This window comes from Lupinus angustifolius, chromosome LG10 (assembly GCF_001865875.1).
Source record: "Lupinus angustifolius cultivar Tanjil chromosome LG10, LupAngTanjil_v1.0, whole genome shotgun sequence".
NCBI lineage: Eukaryota > Viridiplantae > Streptophyta > Magnoliopsida > Fabales > Fabaceae > Lupinus > Lupinus angustifolius.
In genome coordinates this window covers 2091331-2115232 of record NC_032018.1, presented here as the reverse complement: position 1 = coordinate 2115232, position 23902 = coordinate 2091331, and the positions used below count along the sequence as shown (strand labels likewise).

The 23902-nt window shown below is 34.4% G+C and overlaps 3 protein-coding genes across 9 annotated transcripts; 1 reads left to right on the top strand and 2 right to left on the bottom strand.

Moving 5' to 3' along the window:
• LOC109358510 lies at nt 1077-7848 on the top strand. Of its 4 annotated transcripts, none has more exons than XM_019602777.1 (11): nt 1077-1237; nt 1550-2075; nt 2459-2609; nt 3134-3244; nt 3734-3818; nt 3894-4100; nt 4814-5050; nt 5494-5563; nt 6027-6202; nt 7168-7234; nt 7469-7848. In XM_019602777.1, exons 1-11 carry the CDS (start codon nt 1100-1102, stop codon nt 7615-7617), a joined length of 1917 nt encoding a protein of 638 aa, XP_019458322.1. In that variant the 5' UTR covers nt 1077-1099; the 3' UTR covers nt 7618-7848. The 4 variants fall into 4 exon arrangements, with proteins under 4 accessions (XP_019458322.1, XP_019458321.1, XP_019458320.1 ...); XM_019602776.1 differs by having other exon boundaries at nt 3734-3857; nt 3888-4100; XM_019602775.1 differs by having other exon boundaries at nt 3734-4100; nt 6030-6202.
• On the bottom strand, nt 8452-20101 carry LOC109358524. 4 transcript variants are annotated; one of them, XM_019602813.1, is made up of 21 exons: nt 19832-20101; nt 18880-19041; nt 18311-18385; nt 17351-17466; nt 16333-16447; nt 15953-16081; nt 15266-15313; nt 14898-15025; nt 14613-14809; nt 14231-14523; nt 13190-13339; nt 12776-13096; nt 12444-12593; nt 11722-11797; nt 11398-11525; nt 11064-11258; nt 10274-10414; nt 10153-10191; nt 10063-10098; nt 9714-9920; nt 8452-8831 (listed from the first exon to the last, which is right to left on the bottom strand). In XM_019602813.1, the coding sequence occupies exons 2-21, from the start codon at nt 19012-19014 to the stop codon at nt 8652-8654; spliced, it is 2859 nt and encodes a 952-aa protein (XP_019458358.1). In that variant the 5' UTR covers nt 19015-19041; nt 19832-20101; the 3' UTR covers nt 8452-8651. The 4 variants fall into 4 exon arrangements, with proteins under 4 accessions (XP_019458358.1, XP_019458356.1, XP_019458355.1 ...); XM_019602811.1 differs by having other exon boundaries at nt 10063-10193; nt 10279-10414; XM_019602810.1 differs by having other exon boundaries at nt 10063-10191; nt 19832-20100.
• Nucleotides 21970-23840, bottom strand: LOC109357712. Its single transcript, XM_019601729.1, has one exon. The coding sequence runs from the start codon at nt 23784-23786 to the stop codon at nt 23388-23390; it is 399 nt and encodes a 132-aa protein (XP_019457274.1). The 5' UTR covers nt 23787-23840; the 3' UTR covers nt 21970-23387.

Genomic DNA, 23902 nt, shown 5'->3' with positions numbered 1-23902 from the left:
GCGGATAATGTAATAACTTATATAAAATTTCTAACCTATCAGTACATAGGTATGTTATCATCATACAAATAATGTTATCCAAATATATTTTATCTTAATAGAATTGAACTTGAAAAATAATTTCAAACAAATAGTCATAATATAATAGTATTTTAGGTATTCCTTGTGTATGAGCATTGGGTAATAAGAGAGAGTGAGAGAGAGAGAGTGAGAGATCCATGGTGATTCCCCTTCTTTCACTTTCAACCGTTTTCAGTGTTTCACAACTCAGCTAGCTTAAATAGTTACAACTTTCGCTCTCAATTTCATATTTTACCACTTTTTGCATTTCAATTTTTCATCTTTGCGGCCTTCAAAGGGAACTAACTCTCACTCTTCTTCACCTGGTAATTTTCTAATATTTCATTTTTTCTCTTCAAGTTTCAATCTTTAACAAAACCCCATTGCATGCATATCATTTTGTATAACCCCATTTACAGGGTCATTTAAAGGTGACGCCTTTTCAGGCAAAGAAACCAGTGTCATTTAAAGGTTCATTTCTTTAAGTCAAAATTCCCAAGTAAAAAACTCTTATTTATGTTGTTTAAGCATTTTTCCATTCAAAATGTGTTTTTTATTAAAAGAATGATTTCTGACATTTTTGTTTGATTGAGCTTTTACTAATAATAATGTATATGAAGAAAAAAACTAAAAGACGGTTTTTTAGTTGTTTTTTTTATTACAAAAAAGTACTAGATCAAGTGAGTTTTTTAAAGCTATTTACAAAAATGTATATGTCAAAAAGATTATTGAACGGTTCATTTGAGAAAGTACAAACATTTCTGATAGTTGTTTTTTATGTACAGAACATGCATGTGATAATTTTGTTGTTGATACAAATTATATTAGAAACGCTATATATGTCATTCCTAAGGTTATGGTGTTGGAGAAATGTGGTTTTGCTTTTGTTATAATTTTTTATACTAGCTCTTGAGAAATGGTGATGATTTGTTTCACTTCACCCCTTTGGTCTGTTAGCTTTGATATGTGTTTTAATGGAACTTATTTGACAGCTGATAACTGAAGGGTGAGTGGAACTTTAAAAATCAGTGGATGAAACATGGCTCCATCAGAAGTGTGTGCTACTGAAGATGCAGTGAAGGTATTTCTAGAATACTTGGTTGATCCAATGCTGCCAGCAAAATCTACTAGCCGAGATAATCCAACATTATCTCAACAGCAGTCAGTTGCAAAACAGGTTTCTTCATTCACCTCTTTTACGGTTTTACCTTACAAGTAGAACATGCAAGGTTCTTTTATGTGTTTGGTATACTCTGTTAACAAAATGACAAAAGATTAATTTACATAGTAGAACATTTTAATTCCACTGAAAGGGGTGAAAACAAAGAGAATAGTACAAAATATTTTGTTATGTCTTATTCTGTCCTGTTACATTTGTGCACCAAAGAGAATAGTACAAAATATTTTGTTACATTTTTTAAAAATGTACGTGGAGGTAACTGTCTGTGTAGTTACTAATTATTCTGGATTTTGTGATCATCGGCGTTAGGTGTATTCTGTTGTGTTGCTGTACAATTACTACCACAGAAAACAGCATCCACAACTGGTATTTTTGAAGTTTGATGAATTTTGCAAGTTAGTGGTGGTTCTGAGGCCACCTTTGTTAGCATATATGAAATACATGCAAAAGCCTGATGAAACTGAGCTTGTTGATGCGGAGAAACAGTTGTCATTAACAGAAAAAAAGATCATGGATGCATGTGATATATGTACATGTTTAGATGCATCAAAAAATGTCCCTAACATAAAGGGATGGCCAATTTCGAAAGTTGCTGTCCTTTTAATCGATGGTGAGAAGAAGAACTGCGTCTTGCTGTTTAGTTCCATCACTGAGGGGGTGTGGTCAGTGCTTGAAAAGGATGCAGTCACCTCCAGCCAAAGTTCTGAAGTTACAAATGGAACCATGGTTACATACATAAAGAGAAGAGTTATAAAAAAGTGCACAAAAGATGAATCAAATGTTGATGATTCTGCTTTTCTGCAAATAGGGTATTCTGCTGTAAAGGAAGCTGCAGGTAGTTATGCTTCTTCTGCCGAAAATTTGTCATGGCATTAGTTTGCATCTATTGTGATTTAGTCTTAATTTATTATAAATTTTGGCACTGCAGGTCAAGGAACATTTTTCAATATAAGGTTTTCATATCTAATTTATTTAACCTATTGAAGATGTCAACATGACATGATGCAGTATTATGCTTTAAGCTTTCATTTGTGCTTTCAGTCTATTTTGAACTTATTATTGAGTCAAACTTTTTCTTCTATCTTTAATGATCATTTTTCTATAAGTTATTGCATCATACTTGAACTTGTTAGTTAATCTGTCACTGTCTCTTAATTTTGCTTTGATGGGTGTTTTTGATTCATGAAAAGTAGAATATGATTCTTGTATACCTTACAGGTATCAATAAGACTGATCTTACGCTTTTGGAAAGCTGCACTGTATATTCTCATAGCAAAGAGAAGGCAGCTTCGCGATTTTACATAATGAAGTCCTCCCAGTTGATCAGTCAGGAGGTTAATCAAGTTCCTATCAAAGATTTAATTGAAAGGTTTGTTTTAATTGCTATTAGCTGATGCTCAGATCTCAAGGGTGAGTGGCAACCGTTTTTCCATTGATAGGATCATAGGAAAATGTTCATTTTTTTGTCAGCTATTAAGGTGGATTCATCTGTTCTTCTACTTCGGAAACTCATATTTACTTGTTTGCATATACAAATTACTTAACTTACTTTTCAATAATATGAATCTCTGATTGGTGACTAGTATATTAGCTTCCATTTCATAGTTTATTTATTTTTTCACGATTATCATTCGAACACTACTTGTTAGCCAGAATGTTACAGTCTAAATATGAGTGTGTGTTCTGTTACTGTTTTTTTATGATATGGAGATCATAGAATGACACATGCAGTAATTGGACTGCTCTATCTTGTCACACTTGAAGTATATTTTCTTGATTTAATGCTTGGATAATTCTCCCTAAACTTTTAAATGATTGTGCTAAAGTAAATCTGATTGTTTGCAACTTTTGCACATGCTTGCTTATGCATAACATTGGCTTATCTTTGGATAGTTTGCAGGGTCCTTTAGTTATAAAGAGTTCTAGCAGTTGGATATTCACCCCAGTTGTCGAGTACTTCCATGTGCTTCCTTATTCTAAAATAATCTCAGACTGGATTTCAAGGTTAGTATAAATGTCTTTTTTCCATTTTGAAGTGCCTGATTATGATTGATTTAGCAGTATTTTCACTATTTTGCATTCTATATTTCGTGAGTGATGCTATTCTAGTTTATGCTTCAAATTTTCTTCTTGATCTAACTTTATAAGTGTGGGAATAAGAAAATATTGATGTGTTTTGTTAAGAATTGGCCTTAATAGGATTCTATTCATAACATAGTAAGCAGTATGCACAGCATCTGCCCAAAAATACTTGGGAACTTTACTTTTATTTAACATGGTTCTTACTAACTCCTCTAGAACTCTATTCTTTCTTTCAACAACTTCATTTTGTTTCGGAGTTCTAGGTGTGGGGTATTGATGTTCTATACCATGTTTATCACAAAATTTTCTTCTTGATTTAGCAGTATTTGACCATTGCCATTTTATGTTTCTTTTACAACTATCCCAATAAGAAAATATCAATCATGTGTGTAATAAATTCTATCTTTGTAGAGAAGCGTTCTCAAATAGTACCCAAGATTTGAAGCTGGCAGAGAAAAATGTAATGGCAGACGTCCCTGAAGTGACAGAATCACATGTAAGTAACGATGAGGGCATGTCTGTTACCCTATATAACAAGCCAAGCAGTGATGACATTGAATCTATGAAGCAGAAAGAAAAAAATGGAAGTTGCACAAGTATACTGTCAGATTCTGTCGAGGAAGCCCAGGATATGAATGTGGACGACTCTACACTTTATCCATCTCAAATTAACGCAGAATGCCAGGATATTGCTGATACTTTACAAGTTAGTGAAGATCAAGAAATAGGGACTCCATCTGTGCAACATTACTCTAATGGATCTGCAGCCCTTGTCAAGGTTCTAAACTCACTAAACTTAACAATCACGTTTACTGCTTTCCTTCTTTTGACTGCAGTTGATGTACTACTCCTATCCAATAAAGTAGCTTCTGAGTTGGAAGTAATTGTCATATTGGTTTATTTAATGATATGATTTGAGTCATTTCGTTTTAATTTTAAAAGTTGAAGTTTACTGAGAACACAATCTTGTTAGAACTGCTATAATCCTCTGATTGAGTAGATGAGGTTTGTACTTGAATTGTTGCTGAAATCAAAATGGTGCATATATGAACTAGTTGTGACATAAAGCTGAATAACCTTTTTGAATCATGAAATTTCATGTTAATTTATGGAATTAAAGTAATGAAGTCTATCCGGAAAGTTATGGAATCACTCTTATCCTTAGTTATAATTTTTTTTTACATATATAGGCTTCCAATTAAGCATTCTGTGTGGATGTGGGCCCAATCTGTGTTGAATATAAAGTAAATATGATTCTGTAATTTCACCGGTCTTTATGTTTGTCACTTTTGCTTAACCGATTTCTGTGATGGAATGATGACATCTGAGGCTAGACAGGGAGTATGGTTCAAAGATATTGTTTTTGTTTCCTTACTTGCACTTGTCCTCTTTGGTTGCTCATGAAATTTCTTTCATGTTAGAAAAGTAGTTTCAAAGATATTTTTCAATATTCATTGATTCTCATCTACTTGCATGCCATTAATTTGCTAGGCTGAGAAAGATGATTCAACTAGGATGCTCATCACTGTGGCTGAAATAAAAAACCAATCTGCTTGTAATCAGAAGTGTGCCAATACCTCTTCTGAAAAAGCTGCTGTCGGTGAACGTTCGTTGATTCCAAATCATTCCAACTCAGATCTTGAGAAGCTACGAACTCTTTTAGCTTCAAAGAGGGAAACATTGTCACAAACTGCCCTCGCCTCTCTTATAGGAAAGAGGAATGAGCTGGTAATTTTTTTTTTCATTGCCTTTTCTAATTATATGAATGTTTATATTTCTTCTGAATAACCATGCGTGTTCACCCAGATCATATACACCTACTATGTATCAGTAAGTTGACTACATGGTGAAAAAAGTTTTGCTTACCACCACCGTTTATTGGTTTAACACCAAACCTCATTTTTTTATATAATGTGTAGATCATATCTTGCAACTTACATGCTTCCATGATTCTGTAATTACTAGTATTGTATGTTGATCCTATGGTTGTAGTACATTGTGTCTAAACTGTTAAACTAGTATTCAGTGTATTTTTCCATGGAAATGCACCTATTGTTGTGTACCTACTTCACTGATTCTTTTTTTAACTTTAATGATTAGCCTCCTACTATTATTCATATGGTGAAACTATATGCGTTTGCATTTATCTTAGACTTAGTTTCTTTGTGCAGGCTCTTCAGCAGCGCATGATAGAGGATGAGATTGCTCTGTGTGATAAGAAAATTGAGAAAATCTCATCTGGTATATTTTTATTTTACCGTGTCGTTTGTCTTTGCTTATATTTATTCTTCTCAGTAAGTATTTCCCCATTGCATCACATGTAATTCTGGGTTTTTCTAGGGAATATCTGGTGTTAGGATCTCAAATTCAACAAGCACATTAGGTTCAAGATAGTGTATATTAAGGATCATCATAAACTTAAGATTCATTAGTTGGATTGATTCTAAAACTTCTTTGTGGCTCTTAAATTTCAATGTGAAATTATTGTATTACATGAGTCTTCATTCCTGAAGATTCATGACTACATGTAGCACCAATTGTAAGACATATTTTTCGTCATAAAATTTTCAATCCTGGCCATGAAGCTTAAAGCTTGAGATATAAGTTAGCTTATGTAAATTGATTTATTCCCCTACCATTTAAATTTTATCAATGTGAAGATTGAAAGTGATTGCTTGATGTTTGTGTTTGCTTGACAAAAAAGTAGGTGTGGAAGATGAGTTGGAAATAAAGATAGAATCTATTATAGAAGGCTGTAATGATATATGGGTAAGAAATCAAGGAAGGATGTGTCAACATAATGAGAATCAATGTTCACCTGCATGTTTTAAGAGGAAAAGATTGTCAGAGGCTGTGCTCACTATGCGAAGTTCATGCCAGGCAAGACATGTTCTAACCAATTATTAGTTTCCCACATTTCAATTATTCATAAGTATGCTTTAGTTTGAAAAAATGTTATGTTGGGTTTTCATTTTATAAGTAGCCTGTGATTGGTGTTTTCGGTGCATTGAAATGATCACTTACTAGTGCTTTACCAAAAATATGATGCTTTGTTAAATCTTTTTTGTGCTGTACACAGGATGTCAGGATCCCATGAATGTTGCTAGTTAGGAACAAGAATATGAATTTATACTGATACAAAAATAGAGTGATTTAAAAGAAATATATCGTATTCGGACAGCAAAAATCCATAATTGATTAATCAATGTACTATATATTAAAGAAAAAGCAGTAGTAACATTATGGAAAAAGATGAGAATTCAACTTAGTAAACAACTTCAAAGCAGATTGATTCCTATACAAGAAAATACAAACTATTAATTTACATCAAATACTAGAATTTTATTTGGAGGAAGTCAACTTGTTCTCAGTGATGTATCTCAGATAATACTTGTGATTTTATCTTTTTAATGCGCACATCTTTTTATATAATGAAATTTGATTATTGCGAGTCTCTGAGTGCCTACTTGAATATGAATGAGCTACTTTCAACGAGTACCAATATAGGCAGTTAACCTTTTTTATTTCTTCGGTGTACATCTTGTTAAATGGTTTGTTTATGGACATGATTTATGATAGAACATCACATCATTGTTTGATTCATGTAGCTGACCTGACCCACTAGGAAAAGGCTTGGGTGTTGTATAAATTTTTTCAAAAGCACTTTAGTTTGACATGTTACTTACAGATATGTGTTTTGTGACCTTTTTTATCTTTTGTTGTGTGTCATCTTTAAAAGTATCTTGGAAGGGATTTATTACTTTCATGTGTGAACTATAGCGTGACTTATTAGTTAGCAATAAATGCCATCTCTCGTTATCGTCATATTCTTGTTAATCATGCAGGAGCTCGATGGTATATGTCACGAAAATAATTGGATCCTACCAACTTATCGCGTATCTCATTCAGATGGTAAGACTGTCTAGCATCTAGTGTAGATTTAGAATCCAGTAGTATGAATTATTCAAAGTTAAACTAAGATTATGCAATGCACCATTTACATGCATGTTGGTTAAATATAGAGATCAATTGCACATATAATTGGTCCTTTTAGTTCACCTTTGTGATACTCAACTCCCTTAAATGTTTATATCTATGTTAAGGAATTATCATGTACTTGACAAGTATAATGTGTACCTTTTGAAGGTGGATTCCAAGCTAATGTAATTGTTAAAGGACCCGACTTCGAGTTTTCATGTGGGGATAACACTTTTACCCATCCGCTTGAAGCAAGAGAATCAGCTGCTGCTCAGGTTTTGGCCAAGTTAAGAAATATGGCAAAATCAGACCACTAATTTTGGCTCTTTATGTTGTAAGCATAGAAATCTTAATTCTTGTGAAGTAAGAATGTTAGGGAAAGTGCAGGACATGTTATTAATGTAGTATAGTGAGTTAACTGCTTTTTGAAATGCTGAACTTACAATTGTTGAGGTGTCTTGATGGGATGAGATTAACACCAGTACTTAGAGTGACATGAGGTTTGTATAAATATCATTCCAACTACAATGTTGTTCTTCATTTTGCTACTTGTTTTTGTAGCCATTGATAGCTATGACATTTCAGTTAATGTCTATATGACATGCCTAGCAATTTGTGATAAGGTGCAAAAGTGAAACATTTGGATGATAAATTCCTTTACAGTTTTTTGAGCTACTTTACTGTTGCAAAATTAAAATATGGCAGCTGATAGTCAATAAATAAAGTTAATTAGAATGTATAAAATATATTTAATTTTACAATCTCTATTGATTTGATTATTTAACTAAGATGAATATCATGTCAGATTAAATGATGAGGTCAAACCCATCCATCCATCCAAGTACAAGATCACACCAACCTATTCTGACAAACATGATTGTCCAGCATTTTTCATTTTAGAATGAAAACAAATACAATTTTCTTTTTGAATATTTGCATAATATATGCAGCAGAATCAGTGCAAGTAGTATTCAAAAAATTTAGTAGAAGCATCTATAGTAAGACGATAAAAATTATGAAAAATTAAAATTGCATTATTTATAAAAATATTCAAACTCATTCAATCCTCATGCACCGCTTCTTGCATTTGGGGGAAAATTAAAATTGCATTATTTTACAAAATTAACTAGTGTACCCAAAACAAAAGTAACTAAACCAAAAAAAATCACTTTATATTATATTAACAAATATCAACATATTCATACATTTGCTGGAAAGAAGCATCCCCTCCCCCAACAAAGGGAAAAAAGGGACATTTTTTCTTGTGCACATTTAATGGACGTGGGCATGAATGGTATAACCATATAAAGAAAGAGTTATATGAATGCTAAGAATGAATAAGTGGCATCATCTAGTGCAATCTGTTTTCATTAGATCCGGCAGCTTTCAAGAATTTATCAAAGGGGCTTGAAGGTGGTAGTCTCAAAGGATCTTGACTTACATGGTCATGTGAATATAAGGGGTATTGATCAAGCGCTTGAAATTGCTCCTGAGTCACTAACTTCAAATCACCTTTTGAATATTCCAGTGCCTACACAATGGTACAGTATCAACAATTAATTAATATTCATTTCACTTTTCCAGATTAGCAAACAACTAAACATTGCACATAGCCTTGACTTTGGCTTGATGTGGGAGCTCCCACCGTGTCGATAAATTCTTTATGTATTTTAAGAGCACATCTAATGGGAGCTGCAAATAGCTTTGTGCAAATGTTGCACAAGAGTTGCATGGTTGAAGATGCAAAAAGTAAGTTGAAATGTATGCAACGGTTGCATAACTAAAACTATATAAGACATGGCACAAACATGAATGCATGCCTTAGTATCCATGTCTATCAAATGTAGCAGCAGTAAACAAATAAATGACCTCTAGCTTACAGTTTATGCCCATACCCTCTCCAACACTAGCTTACTATTATATCACAATTTGTTGAATGAAATTCAAAAGAAATCATGATGTTATATACAACAAAATTCTAATAATGCTGTGACTCCTGAAACCAAAGAAGATGAAAAGACACTGACATTGCTTTAAAAGCAGAACCATATTATGACAAAGCATAAGCTTTCCTCTGAAGGTGCAGGGAGCACTTTGGAGGATAAAGTGCAAATGTAACCATTATTGGAAAATCAACGGTTGAGATTAGAATAAGATATGCACATGATATATAACAAATGAAGGAGTTAATAAAATCTCAAACACTGATTTTACATTTTAGTATTAACAATTATAATTCCCAACTTCATTCTCTAAAGTGCACCCATCACTTTAGAGGTGCAAAATCCATACACCAATAACCAAGACCATTATAACCAATTGAATGGCAAATAGATCCTCAAGAAAAAAACATTATTAACATATAACTTGTGTTATGAAGAAGTAAACTTTTACTGTTGTAAAAGATACTAACCGTAGATGATAGAGGGGAATCTTTTACTTCACTTTTACTTGAAAGAACTACAGCCTTCGTCTCCTGTCGGTGCTTGAAACTCTGAAGAACTGACATTTTCTGTTGTTTTCCTGTTACAAGTGCCTCACACTGGTCCTTCATTTGGTCATAAGGTAAAGGATTTGAGGAGATGGAGAGACTTGCAACTTCCCGTGCGGTTTCCAAAACCTATCCATACAATAATCCACAGAGTATCTTTAGGAAAAGAAGAAACATGGCATCCACTCTCCAGCAGAAGAATGAAAAATTGATTCGAAGTACAATCACATTCCAACCAGCTAGATTATAGAAATAAAAGCATTTGTTTTACCGATTCCAAAAGTTGACTAACACCTATAACATCAGGGTTATTGGCTGAGAGTGACGTTCTGCGATCTGATTGACTTCCACTTGGTTCAGGCCCAGTCTCTTCATCCATCAAAGCATCTGGATCAATCATCTGCAAAATGACCAATGACAGTACTAGTCACACAAAAAATATCAAGATCATTACACTGAGATGCAAATGTAGAAAATACTACCTCGTCCAAATCTGGGAACTCAATCTGAGCAAGAGGAGAACATGGCCTTGGTGTCTCCATAAATAATGGAGGTCCTGACGGATATGCATCATCAGGGGAAAACACCTCCAGGAGTTGTTTCTTTATGCTGGACAACTGATCCTGGTAAATATAAGGAAAAATCATGTTAGTTCCACACATACTTACACACCACCAACATAGCCAACTGCAAGCCACTACACTGCAAGTTTTGACGAATGTCCCACACTCAGCACATACCTCACATAGTCACATGATATGTGCACGTATTCTTTTCCATTAGAAAATTGCTTTAATAGCTAGTTTTCATAAAAATATCTGTGTGCATGCTCTGGTGGTACACATGCAACGCACAAATAAGTTAAAACTTGAACAAAAGTAAGCATTTAACTGCATATATTCAATCATTTATTGAACACTTGGTCACACATTCAACTTATTATCTCAAACTCCCACATCTTTTCTACTCAAGCAAACCAAAATGTAATCCATACTCAATACTCCTTATTACATTTACTGTTCTTTTTATATATGTTGCATATCACCAGCCTCCTTCTATTTGGGCCATTAAAACACCCTACACTCTTTGCGTTATTTTCCCTCTTTCATGTGGAGGGAATGTATTAAGTATGTATTAGAAAGATTGCAGAAACAGTAACAGTCATATTATTTAGGAAATCAACTAATTGAGTATTAATTTAGGCCTAAAGTACTATTATTAATTCTCAGCATATTAGAGCAATCTTTGTCAGCCCAAGTAAATTCATATTACCTCAGACAACTTAGAAAATTTAGTCATAAAGAATGATATTACAGTCTCTTTCAACTTTTTTTCATCCAATTCTACAGCTGAAAGTGACTTCATAGCAGCAACTTCATCTTCCTGAGATCCGTAAATCATCTTCTCTGATTCTAGACAAACTGTCTGCAGCCAGATATCATCGACTAATTCAAGAAAAGGATCTACCTGAGTATATACGAATTTAATTAGTTAATCTAATGATAAATTAAAAAAAGGAAAAATGTGTAACTCAATTTTAAAAGGAAGGTGAAGAACATTGAGGTAGAACGGGGTTTGAGTTAAGAGGTTCAAAGAAGATACTAACTGTTGCCTCTGTCAGAGATGCTTTAACTGTTGGAATTAGATCAAGGAAATTGCCTACCCTGGCAGAGAATATGAGCATGTATGAAGCCAAGGTAAAAAGGGACCTCCTACGAGATGGTTGCAAGCCTCCTTTAAAAGGCATGTAGAGAAGCATGTCAGAAGATTTTAATCAGGAAAAAATTATTCACAACAGGAGAACATTTGAAAGTTTGAATTATGATCCCCTTCATGCCCCCATTCCGTTCCAAGCCTTAATTCCATACAAACGGTAATACTTTGTCATTACTTCCTAGAGATTAAAAAATCATTTATACATCCCACTTACCTTCTTGCTCCAAAGAGATGCTCATGATGGAGAATGCTAGTTGGAAACATCTTACTAAAGCCATGTAACTGGATGCCTGCAACAAGAAAATCAGATCTTCATGAATTTAGACAGATTAATAATGCAACATTATTTAGTTTTAAAAACTACGGAGATTTTTTTAAAATTATTAAGTACACTGTTTTTTCTTTATTTTGGATATACTCTAAGTCGTTCTTCTATAGATGATTTTTTCCTTATATAGATAATTGCATTTCGGTAAAGAGAAATGGGAACTGAGCAGCATTATAGTAACTCATGTATGAGTACAAGTCACCCGGATATTCCTAACCAGTAATTAACAATTTAAACAAGTTCTTAAATGAGTAATAATTAAACAAAGTGAGTGAAGTCTTTATTTTATTGTCTTTATTGATCATGAATCTTTAAAATTAATTTTTATTAATAGAAAAGGAGATATTATTGAGGATGAGCCTTGGCGCAACAGTAACGTTGCATGCCTTGTGACCTGGAGACCATAGGTTCAAATCCTAGAAATATTCTCTTCATTTGTGAGAGTAAGGTTACATACATCTACCCTCCTCAGATCTCACTAGGTGGGAGCCACATGCACTAGGTTGTCCTTAAAAAAGAAGATATTATTACAAGAAAGGAAGAGTACAAAGGAGGATAAGACTAAATTATTAAACCTAATCATGGCACTTGGTATTAACCAATCTCACCTTAGAACGAGTAAATAACAAGGCAATGCTGTAAGTGTGCGCCATTGCCTCAAAATTTGCAGGGTCATTTTCCACAGATGTCGCCTGAACCCAGATTGAAGAAAGCAAGAGTCTCACTTGGTGACTGCTCAACCTAAGAGAACTTAAATCCTGAAAATTTAAGACATACAACATTTGGTTAGAAATTAGAACAAAAAAATATCCAGAGTCCCCATTATTAGAAAAAGAAAAAATATTTGATCAAACTGAACGAACTACATGCTTCACAAATGCTCATCCAAAAAACACTATTCAATACATACGATTAATAATGATAGGTAAAAAATTCATACATGGTTTCCGTCAGTTAGTGCCCGCGTAAAGCTGAAGCCACGATATGGATGAACTGCACTTTTCATCGGGTTAACACCTGCTACTGCCTTTCCTTCTAACGCGTTCCCATTCAAGTGTTCTGATCCAGAAAATCTTTCATGCTGAATGGAGAAGTTGTCACTCGGTACCTTTTGAGCCATCTTGGCTTTCTGGTCTAGCCAAGGACAAAACATGGATGGCTTAAGCACCATAGAGAAGACACTATGTGCTCCGATTTGTGTTTCATGGTCTGGATGAGACATGGCCAGGAGCAATTGATGAAACAAGGAATCAGGGAAAGCCTAGAAAGGTCCAAAAGTAACCTAAGAATTTAGACATTTTTCTAGAGCTTAGCATGTATAAATCTCATTTCCGGTCCAAATAAGAACACTTGCCTTATTGTGATATGACACATTAGGGATGGAAGTGATTAATTTTGCCGTACGATAGGCAGCAGAGATAGTTGTTCTTGCTATGATGGTATTTGTTGAGACATTTTCTAGCACCACAGCCATCAAATCAAGAATGGGTCCTACATCTCCAACCTGTTATAGTAGACGCAGTGTGACACAACTACAGCAATATACTTGATCATAATACTTCTAGAATTTAGTTTCAATCCAAAAAAGAGAGGACAAACAATACAACAACAAGCAAACCTTAGTTCTACTAGGTGGTTCGGTTATATGAAACGAACGACGCCATAAGTTCTATCATAAATCATGTTCATTGATAAAACATTGATCTCTAAATCTTTTCTAAATGTTTTACCCAAGATTTTCTTCATCTCCATCTGCCTCTACATATTGGACTAATCTCCATATCGTCTACTCTCCTTACTATCTTACTGAGGCTTTTAATGGTCTCAGTTATACATGGCCAAACCCCCTATGGCACAATTCTAACATCTTTTATACAACAGGACCTATCCCAACTTTCTCCCTAATGCGTTCTGTCCTAATCCTACATAAAATTGTGTCACTCATCCAACACACCATTCTCACCTCTACTACATTGAGTTTATTATCTAGTTGGTATTTTACCACCCAACATTCAATCCTATATAACATTGCACGTCTTATAGTTGTGTGATAAATTTTCCCCTTCAGCTTGAGTGACACATATCTATCACATATGACACCTGAAGCACCTTGTCGTTTCATCCACCCCACTTAAATCTTATGGTTTATATCTCCCTCATTTTCCCATCGTGTTGTATTATTGACCCAAGATACTTAAATCTAGTGACTTGTGACATGATATGATATTGTAAGGAGATTGATAACCAATGATACAAGAAAACCTCTGCCCTAGAGAGAACAAATAACAAATCTAGAATTCAAGGAACCTTACTCGGAAAAACCACAGCTAAATTCCCAGAATGAAGCCAGGTGTCATATAACTCAGTTTGAAAGACAAACAATAATGATAAATACCTTGTTTGAAAGTTGTGATATGCACATTTCTAAGGCAGACTGAAGTTCAGTATTAATCTTGTACACATCATTTCCGAGACTAGATGATTCAGCTGAATTTTGGAGGCACTTCCTTAAATGTTTGATGAGGTCAGATATCGCACCAACAATTGCAACTGAAGCCTGCTGCTTCACATTTTGTGCAAGCTGTGTCGCAGTGTTAATGATATGGATCTGAAGGACAGGCTGCTTCATAACATTCTTATTGTCCAAGTGCTTGACCAAAATGGACAAAAAAAGATGGGAGTTATCTCCTGGTGTTAAAAAATGAGAATCAATTACATACAAAATTAGATAAAACTGTGTTTAAGGAAAATTATAGCACTGAATGTTCCAAAGCTACCTGATTCTGCTAAAAGGGACTGCAAATAAAACAAAACACCACAAGCAACTCCTTTTTCAGAAGACCAATGGTTTTCAGTATCAAAATTATGAAAAAGTGGCTCAAGGACTCGCCGAACAGTTGTAGCTTCCTTTGCTAATTTGGCCATATTATACAAGCAAACCTTCGACCAATAAGCAGGATCTTTAGCAGTATCCCTGCAGAAGTGGTAATGCATACTGTCTAGGATCATGAATGTTAGCTACATATTAAAGGGAAAGGGTAGAAAAGTAAGAGAAGACATACAACTTGGACTCTTCTTTAGTAAATCCTTGAACCAACTGGTTCTGAGATTGTGAATTCAGTTTCTCTACATTGGCAAGGTTCGATTTAGATTGGAGATCCGTGTAATTCTCCAAAACCGCAGATATAATCTATTTAAAGATCCACCCACCCAGAAAGAAACAAAACATAAATAATTTGATTGACAAAAAAACCTGTTGCTTCAAGTTCAAACTGCCCTAAAATTCAAGACCCAAGTTTTGATTCAAATTTTGGAAAAAATAAAAAGTCCATCAAAGCTAAGCATCAATCTTTAAGGCAATCCTTGTCTGTATGTCACTGCTTGTATCAATCCACAGTGATTGAAGGAATAAAAGTATAATAATACTCACTTTGTCAAAATCCATGGAAAGATGTGAGTGCTCACCCATGAATTTCACCTGGTCCAAAGAACATAGGGGAAAAGGAAAAAAAGCATCAGAGAAGGTACAAGTGACCTTGAAAGGAAACCGATAAAAGGATACAGTAACAATCCATATCCTTTAAATTTAGAAGTTTCACTCTGACGCACTTACAATTGTTTGTAAAATCAAAGCTTTAAGCCCTCTACAGCTTAAATTACTACAGACTACCATTTTCACTCTATTTCTTTTGGTAAATACCATTTTCGTTCTTTAATTCTGGTAAATTTCAATTCACTCCGTATATTACTACAGCTTAATCTTTATGTACATTCTAATAAACTAAAGCATTATGATAGAACATTATGTCGCCATTTGATCCATGTAACTGACTCCAATGAGCTTAAGGCTTGGTTATTGTTTATTCTACTAAATTAAAGAAAAGTTGCAAATCACTATGAATAAGTTCAATCAGAAATAATAAAATTGCAAATGACCATCTTTGTCACTCATCTACATTATATTATGCCCCCTGCAGAGAGCTCCTTTTCAGTACATAATCAAGGTGCCTAAATTCTTGTGTGGATTGGTTAATAAAAAAAGAGTTGCCCTATGTGATCTTAAGGAAATAGGTAAGCAGATTCTTTAAGTAACAATGAACCAGAGAAGGTGTATTACCATATAGGATAGAGCTTGAAGTCCACTTGAACGTAAAAGCAAAGCTCGATCATCATCTCCCACTTCTTGAGCCAATTGACAAAGTTTCGGGATAAAACCCTCTAAGTTGAACATGTATGTACCATCTGTCTATTTTTAACTCAAAGGGTCAATAACACAATTTAATCAAATAAACGTGTGTTTGAGTGTGGTTGGGGGAGGGGGTTATACAAGGGCTACAAAATGCAATATATCAAGTAAGCAGACTTATAATGTAAACTTCAAATTTAAATCAGTGAATATACTTTAAAGGAGTCGCAAACTCTCAAACATCATGCACATGAGCCAACCCTATAGTGATTTTAGAACTAACAAGTCAGACAGGTTTAATAATTAACTACCTGGCAATCTATAAATTCAGCAAGTGTATTGCAACCTAAGATTCGCATTTCATCTGCTTGAGTTTGCTCTAAAAGAGTCCGGATGATCCCTAATAAACTATTGGCAAATAGCGACCTGCAATATCAAAAAATATCATTTGAATGTTCTTCATAAAATGAAAAGTAGCATCCAACAACAGAAAAAAACAATGAAGCATAATTTCGTTGTAAGAGGTTTTAAATCACTAGCAAATAGGAGGACAAAGAATTGACAGCTTCATATTGCTTCTGAATACAAAAGTAAGTTATAGGAAAAAGAAATAGTTCTATACAAATCATATTTTCAAGAAGGGTTTCTCACCAGATTCATCAGGAGCATATGTGTCTACAGAAGCAACAATTGGCAAATCTTTTGTAATAATATTTTAAAATAAGATTACTCGTTGGAACTAAATTGATAGATACCCGAGCATGAAATTGGGATTTGAAGCTATTAGGATCTGTTAATAACAAAACAACTGTCTCTAACAGACAGTTATAAAGCAGTTACAAGAAGGGAGTCATTGTTTGAAAAGGGAAGGAAATGCGAAGACTACAGGTGTCTCAAATATCCTGGTGTACGAGAGTATGTTCATTAGTTCAAAATAGCTCTTCAACCTCTGGATTAGCATCTTACTGATACAGTTCAGAGATCATTGTTTCTATCAATAATACACAATTTTACCTGCTTATTCTGATCCCAGTCAGTCATGAACTCATCATTACCCATAGTCCCATATACCCAAGTTTTCTCAAAACTAAGTAAAATCAGTGAGCAAAGCTGGATGTGTATTACAAGAATGATGCCTGGATACGTAAAAATCATCAGGTCCATGATTTTTAATAAGGCTTATGAAACATAATACTCTTATGGTTCCCGAATCTTCGAATTTGGGAGATAAATCCCCCAGAACCCATTTTTATTCCAACAAACTTAGTTGGGGTCAAGTTACAATTCAATCCAAGAAATATGCACTGAACTTATATGGCATAAACTTACATCTGCTCCTTACATGACGATAACAGTTTCCTGTATATGCACAAGACAACCTTCACTGAATCGAAGTTTCCGTTACGTAAATCCTTGTAACATCTTTGCTCCAAGTTATCAGTAATCTGCCAAGTTAAAACTCCACCAAAATTAGGATATGTCAGAGATCTCAATTCAATGCTTCACGAAAGACCCAGTGCTTAAATTGATTGAATGGTGTTTCTTTAAATTTAATACATTCCAAACCTCAAACTATGTGAAAAGAATGTTGAAAACATTCAGCACATTGGAGGTAACAGAGTTACATCCCTGTTTTGACCTCATTTTAAATCACTTTCTCCTATGTTTTTGGACCCAGTCGTCTAATTCAAACTAAAGGCTCTTGGAGAGCAGCTTTCATGCCATTTGGCCAAAACAGTGCTCTCACCATTCTCGGCTCTCATTCATAACACTCTTTCATGCCATTCTTTTTCAACCTAATATCATCCAAGTTTCAGTCATGGCATCATCTCAGCCTCAGGCACCATCATCCCAGCCACCGCCACCTCGGTTATATTGTTATTGGATTTAAGTTATGCCATTGATTTTGAACATTACTTTTTATTTGGTTATATTATATTTGAGTTGTCTTTAATTTTGTGTATTTTCTATTTTTTTAGCATTTATATGTCTATAGTATATATGCTCATTTTGTTTCCCTAAATGCCCTAATCCCAACCAATCTGCTACCCATTATCCCATTTTTGGGGTTGGCCACTCCACTCCGCTATCTGGCATTGACTACTTAAAAAACTCCAATTTTAAAATTTTGAGTTTTATTATTTCTTAAACATGTACTATTTTGATCAAGTATAATAGTTTGAGTTTCTAATGACAATCATTTTCTGAATTTCATCTACCATGTCATAATTTAATTGATTACATGAAAAAACTGGAACTAAGAGAAAAGGTTGCTAAGAACAAAAATACCTTGGGAATTCTCAGTGGATTCTTGGAAGCATACTCACATAACTTTCCAATTTTCCTATCATTAGGTTCAGCAACCTGCAAAAAAGAGTTAGTAATCATCATGTGCATCAGAAAAAATTCTTAATTTTTTTTTGGTTTGGCTAAGGGAGTGGAAGACAATGGGCTGATGGGGGCTCCAATGCATTCTAAATTTTTGTTAAATTCAGATAATCTTTACTGGTAAAAGAAAAAAATCATCATAAAGCACCCTCAAGTATCCCTACTGCTCTTCAGGAAACTGAAAATCTTATTACTCAAAACATAATAACACACCAGCCACTGAAGTCTAAGGGCAACAGTAATGAACACAAGATGGCAATTACAATAAGGGTTATTAAAAAACTAAATTTATGCATAGTGTATCGTAATTAAAATACAAAACCCAGACAAAATAGTACAAAAGCATTGAAATAAACCATCTCATACATATGTCTAAAAATGATTGCTAGCTGAGTCAAGTTAATAACTTAATATTGATGGGGCTTCTAAGACTAATAGCTACCATAACAATATGAACGGAAAAAAATCACCTGCTTACGTGGGAAGATTTCAGCAATTAACTTCTTGTAGCGTTTCACTGGTTGTCTTGACCTTGCCCGCAGAGCAGGACAACAGACACAGAGGTTACCACAGACAGGTACAACCCGCCTGGACATAACCCCCATTTTCCTATGAATTCACAAGCCCTTCCCTGAAACATAATATTCAATTCAATAACAAACAGATCCACTTCAAAATTTGCAATTACACATCCAAGTATAATCAAAACTTCCATCTTGTTCCTAACCATAGGTCCAAAAGCTTATTGGACCGGCCACGAATAGCCCAGAGAGCCAGCAGGCTGGTCAATGCAAGAAGGCCATAACCTATAAGGCCCAAGACTAGCCCATGAAACAGACCGGCCCATTACGACCAACGAGGTCTACTATCGGCCTACTGGGTAACTTGTGAGGGAAGACTCCCCTAAGGGACATCAAGGAACGACAATAGACTCATACATAGGTCTGTAAGATGACCGATTGATAGAAATAAGAGCATGGCATCATCCATGATATCGTTGGATCTTCCTTCAATAAACTTATCCCATTCAGTATAAACAGAGGATGCCTATACATGAAGTACAATCTAATCTCTGATCCATCATCTTTCCTTTATAAATATTGGCTTGAGGAGTCTCTTTTCAGGTACCCAGCCAGAGGCGGTCCAAGGCCAGTTCACAACCTATTCAGCCGAGTTTCGGCAACTCAAGACTATTCTCAGCCCAGTTCAACCCAATCTAGAAGGCCGAAGGCCGTCCGGGTTCAGCTCCAGAAAACCACTGCCACTTCATCTCTCCGACAGGACAAAAGAACAAATCTCACAATCACAACAATTCATCCTAGTTTCTTCAAATTCAGCACCATCAAAAGCACCACACAGGGTTTAATGAATTTCACCAATCAAACAATTGAAGAAAGTAAACATCAGAATTTGGAAACCTACCAAATCGAATTATGAAAAATCGAATTCTTCGCAAAAATCAAGCGTCTCCAATCGCACAATAAAATTCTGCAAATAAATTATAATGAGAATTGATCCAGATTGAAAAATCTGGAAAAGTAAAATAAATAAAATTAGGTAAGGAAAATGGCTATGGGGTCAGGAATTCTGCCCCAGCCATTGACATTAATATGAACGGAAATCAAAAAAGAAAATACATAGAACCGTGAAATACAAAATTGCTAATCACAAAAGATAAAAATAGTATTAAATAAAATTAAAAGGAAAAATGGACGCTGACGTCATATAAATCTTACTTCAGGATCAAACTTTGCTCTCATCTAACGCCATGGTCAACCATCGTGAGTTTACTTTATTTTTTATAATAAAATAATAATTTATTTCTTTTATATAATAGCACGTTATGATTCATACAGCAGGATCGTCATGAGAGATGAACTGTAGTTTTGTTTTTTCAATAAATCACATTTCTTATTTTATATTTGCTTTTAAATTTAGATAATGTAAGTCTATGTTTTTATTCATTTATTTTAGATGGATTCCATAAATTAACTCACATTTATACTTCATATTATATTATTTCATCAAATAATTTCCTCTATTATTTTAATGGATGAAGCAAAACTAAGATGGTCAATTAAGTAATTAAAAATTAGAAATTTTAGATTAAATTATAAGTTCGATTTCTGAGAGTAACATTTGTTGAATAAGTTAGCTCCTTATTAAGAGAATACTCATGAGTATATTAAAAACTCTCGAGTAATTAATAAGCCTAAGTCTCATTATAAACGAGATTCTCTAACATTACTGTTATAGTAAAAACTATTTTCTTAAAGTCTCAACTATCCCAAATATACCTGGGCAAATGAAATTGCAATTGGATTATAGATAAAAAAATTATTTCAATATGTTTTTTAGTCGTAAAAATAGTTAGTTTTGATAATGTCAACACCATAATTGGTTAGGTAACAATTTAGTAGGATCAAACCAAAACCAAATATATTTTCAGGAATAAAAAATACATTTAAACAATTTTTATGAAGTAAACTTTACTCGAGTTGGTCATGAGGGTAGTTCTTGTTGCTCAATAAACTGTTCTTAGACACTTATGGATTTTGCATCAATGGGTTTCTCAAACATTCAAACTCACGTCATTGATTACGAAAATTGAAAAGAAACGAAGATATTTCCTCTATTTTTAATTATTATTCAGATCATTTATAGAATATTGTGATGTTAGACACAAATTAATTAAAAATGTAAGGTTGACTAATTACATTACAAGAAATGTGTGCGTTTTTTTCATTGTTTGTACATAAGCATATCCCGTTCTGCAGCAAGATATGATTATAGAATATTGGAGCATACCTTACAAAATGCTAATGTGGCATTTGTCACTGTCAGGTTCGATAACATGAAGTGTCAATAGTTGTCAAGTTAATAAGTGTATGATTGGGTTTATTTCAATTTTGTACTAATATTTTTGAAGGTATGGCTAGTGATGATTTATGTATTAATGGAAGATTGATGAATACTCCTAATGAGAAGATGGCAAAAACTCTTCTGAATTGATTGGCCAACTGTCAAACTTGGCAACATAGGTACAGAACTTGTAATATGAATCATAATGAGTATGGAGAGAAAGATTTGCATAGGTTGCAGTAGCAGAGAAGAAAGTAATAGTAATAGTTATAGAGATAGGAAACATGCAACAAAACATGTCAACTTCTCTGCAATTTTATCATACATGAATTGAATCCAACAACAAACTCAGCTTTCCTATCATGCAAATTTCTTTAAATGGAAATAAGTATAGTGCAATGAGATGAAAAGTAGAACTAAAATATAGGAGCACTGTACAAAAACAGAGAGATAATACAATGGAACAAGGGGGCAGTATCCTCCCAAAAGTCAATACAAGAGATATCTTATGAACCCAAGAAAATAAGATATCTAAAAGAAGCATAACCTTGAGAATTAGTTTGGATTACTTACAACAACAACAACTAAATCTTAATCTCACTAGGTGTGATTGACTACATGGATCGAACAACACCATAGAATTTTATCACAAATCATGTTCATTGACAAAACAATGATTTCTAAACCTTTCCTAATTAATCGTTATGCCTATAGTTTTTCTTGGCCTCCATCTTCCTCTAGGAATTAGACTAACCTCCATTTAACATACACTCCTTATTGGAGCTTCTAATAGTCTCCTCCACACATGTCTAAACCAAGGATGAAAATGCCAAAGTTATTTAACTACCAAATCAATGTTTCTATAAACTAAAATTCCAAGACTCGGTCCACCTCCGTGTTTAGTTCTAGAGCAAATCTCCCAACAAACAAGGTAATCTCTAGTAATTCCATTAAACCCAAGCCAAAGTAAACCCCTCACAATCTCCTTAATTCTTTGAGAAACAACCACATGGACGCACACAAAAAAAGATAGATAATACAATGGCATACTAGACTAACATGACTTAATTAGAGATATATGACCTCCAAGAAAAACAAAAACAAACAGAAGTGTCTTTCCAGCCATGTAACTGCATGAAATGTAATGATATCAATGGAAGGAAAATGTGAGTTTCAAGGAAAAGTAAATAAAGCATAGGAGATAGACCATGTCAGCAAAGAAATGGGGGTCAAGTTTACAACACATGGGCAATGGGGTGAAGAATTTCGACAATCTGGATACTCAGCCCCTTCTTCCTCGGGCTTTCTTCTCCTCTTCTCTCTCCATGTCAACTTCTCTATTTTTTGTACCAGTGATTGTATGTGTACTTCATTGAACGGCTTCTTAATATCATTTACATTTAGTGCATCATCAGTTGCTGGATTATGATTTCCTTAGTCTAGATCAATCTCATTACAGAAATGTTTCTAATGACAGGATCACAAAAGGAAGGGACCCTGGGGATTACCACCGAAACGAACACCTAGGTAAATAAGGGGTCATTCAAGAATTTTTCAATTCAAATTCATTGAAGAATTTAACAACCAGCTAAATAGACAAGAGGTTAATCCGAGAATCGCATTAGCACTTGCCATACCAATTTTAGAAAGGGTAATCTTTAACCTGTAAACATCTATAAAAAACCTAAGAATCTGCAATTATTGTTCACAACCTTTTGATACCAAACACTTTCACTGATCACACTTTTGCAGGCATTAATTTGCAAACACTCATTCTAGAACCAAAAGAAAGAAACACAAACGGAAACTTCCTCCTAGAGCAGGCACAAAATATATCCTATTATGTGGATCATCATGTATACAAAGACATTTCCTTATCAATCAAATGAAAATTTGTATATTAAAATAACATACAATTATAACATTTGTATTCATCTCTCTCCGGGTTTCACATTAGCATGTGAAAAATCACAAGTGAAGATTCATTTCCAATTATTTTTACATAAAAAAACTAACAATGATAATAGTTAGCAGATTCTATTCGGCACAACAATCCTCTATCACCAAAAAAATTGAAAACTTCCTCCTTCTGAATACTCAAAATTTGAACTTACTATTACACTGAAGAATGAACCTCCCCCAATTTCTCAACACCAGAAACCTCAACTCCAGCACGTTTCATTGAATAAAACAAAGGGGAAACCATCATTCGATACTGAACAGGTCGCGATCGCTCTTCACGGTGATCAATTTGGACACCGGTAACACCGATTTCTCTGAGTCGTAACCCTAGCTTCTCGCCAACACGGGATGCAACTTTAGCGTCCCAGAATTGATGAGATCTGGGGAAACGGTTGAGCTTGGTGCGATAGTGAGCAACGAATTCCTGTTCGGAAGAAGAAGCCATGGCGATGATGGATGAGGTGGTGGAGTTTGTGACCTGGGCAGTGATTTTCCGACATGAAAGTAGAAGCTGGAGAATGTGGTGGTTATGGTTATGGATTGTGCCCGCCATGTGTTTGTGATTGTGATTCTGAACAAACACAAAGATGCAACAATCTTTCGTTTCCTATATGTGTGACTCCAATTACTCATTATCATTGGGCTGGCCCAATATTTAGCCCAACTTCA

Coding starts and splice junctions, on each gene's coding strand:
- LOC109358524 (XM_019602810.1), bottom strand. CDS start 19,014: ATGGGGGTTATGTCCAGGCGGGTTGTACCTGTCTGTGGTAACCTCTGT. Junction 11,259..11,397: donor CATCTCTGACAGAGGCAACA/GTTAGTATCTTC, acceptor GTATATACTCAG/GTAGATCCTTTTCTTGAATT. Junction 10,192..10,273: donor AGTTCCCAGATTTGGACGAG/GTAGTATTTTCT, acceptor GTCATTTTGCAG/ATGATTGATCCAGATGCTTT.
- LOC109357712 (XM_019601729.1), bottom strand. CDS start 23,786: ATGGCGGGCACAATCCATAACCATAACCACCACATTCTCCAGCTTCTA.
- LOC109358510 (XM_019602774.1), top strand. CDS start 1,100: ATGGCTCCATCAGAAGTGTGTGCTACTGAAGATGCAGTGAAGGTATTT. Junction 4,101..4,813: donor GATCTGCAGCCCTTGTCAAG/GTTCTAAACTCA, acceptor TTAATTTGCTAG/GCTGAGAAAGATGATTCAAC. Junction 6,203..7,167: donor CTATGCGAAGTTCATGCCAG/GCAAGACATGTT, acceptor TTAATCATGCAG/GAGCTCGATGGTATATGTCA.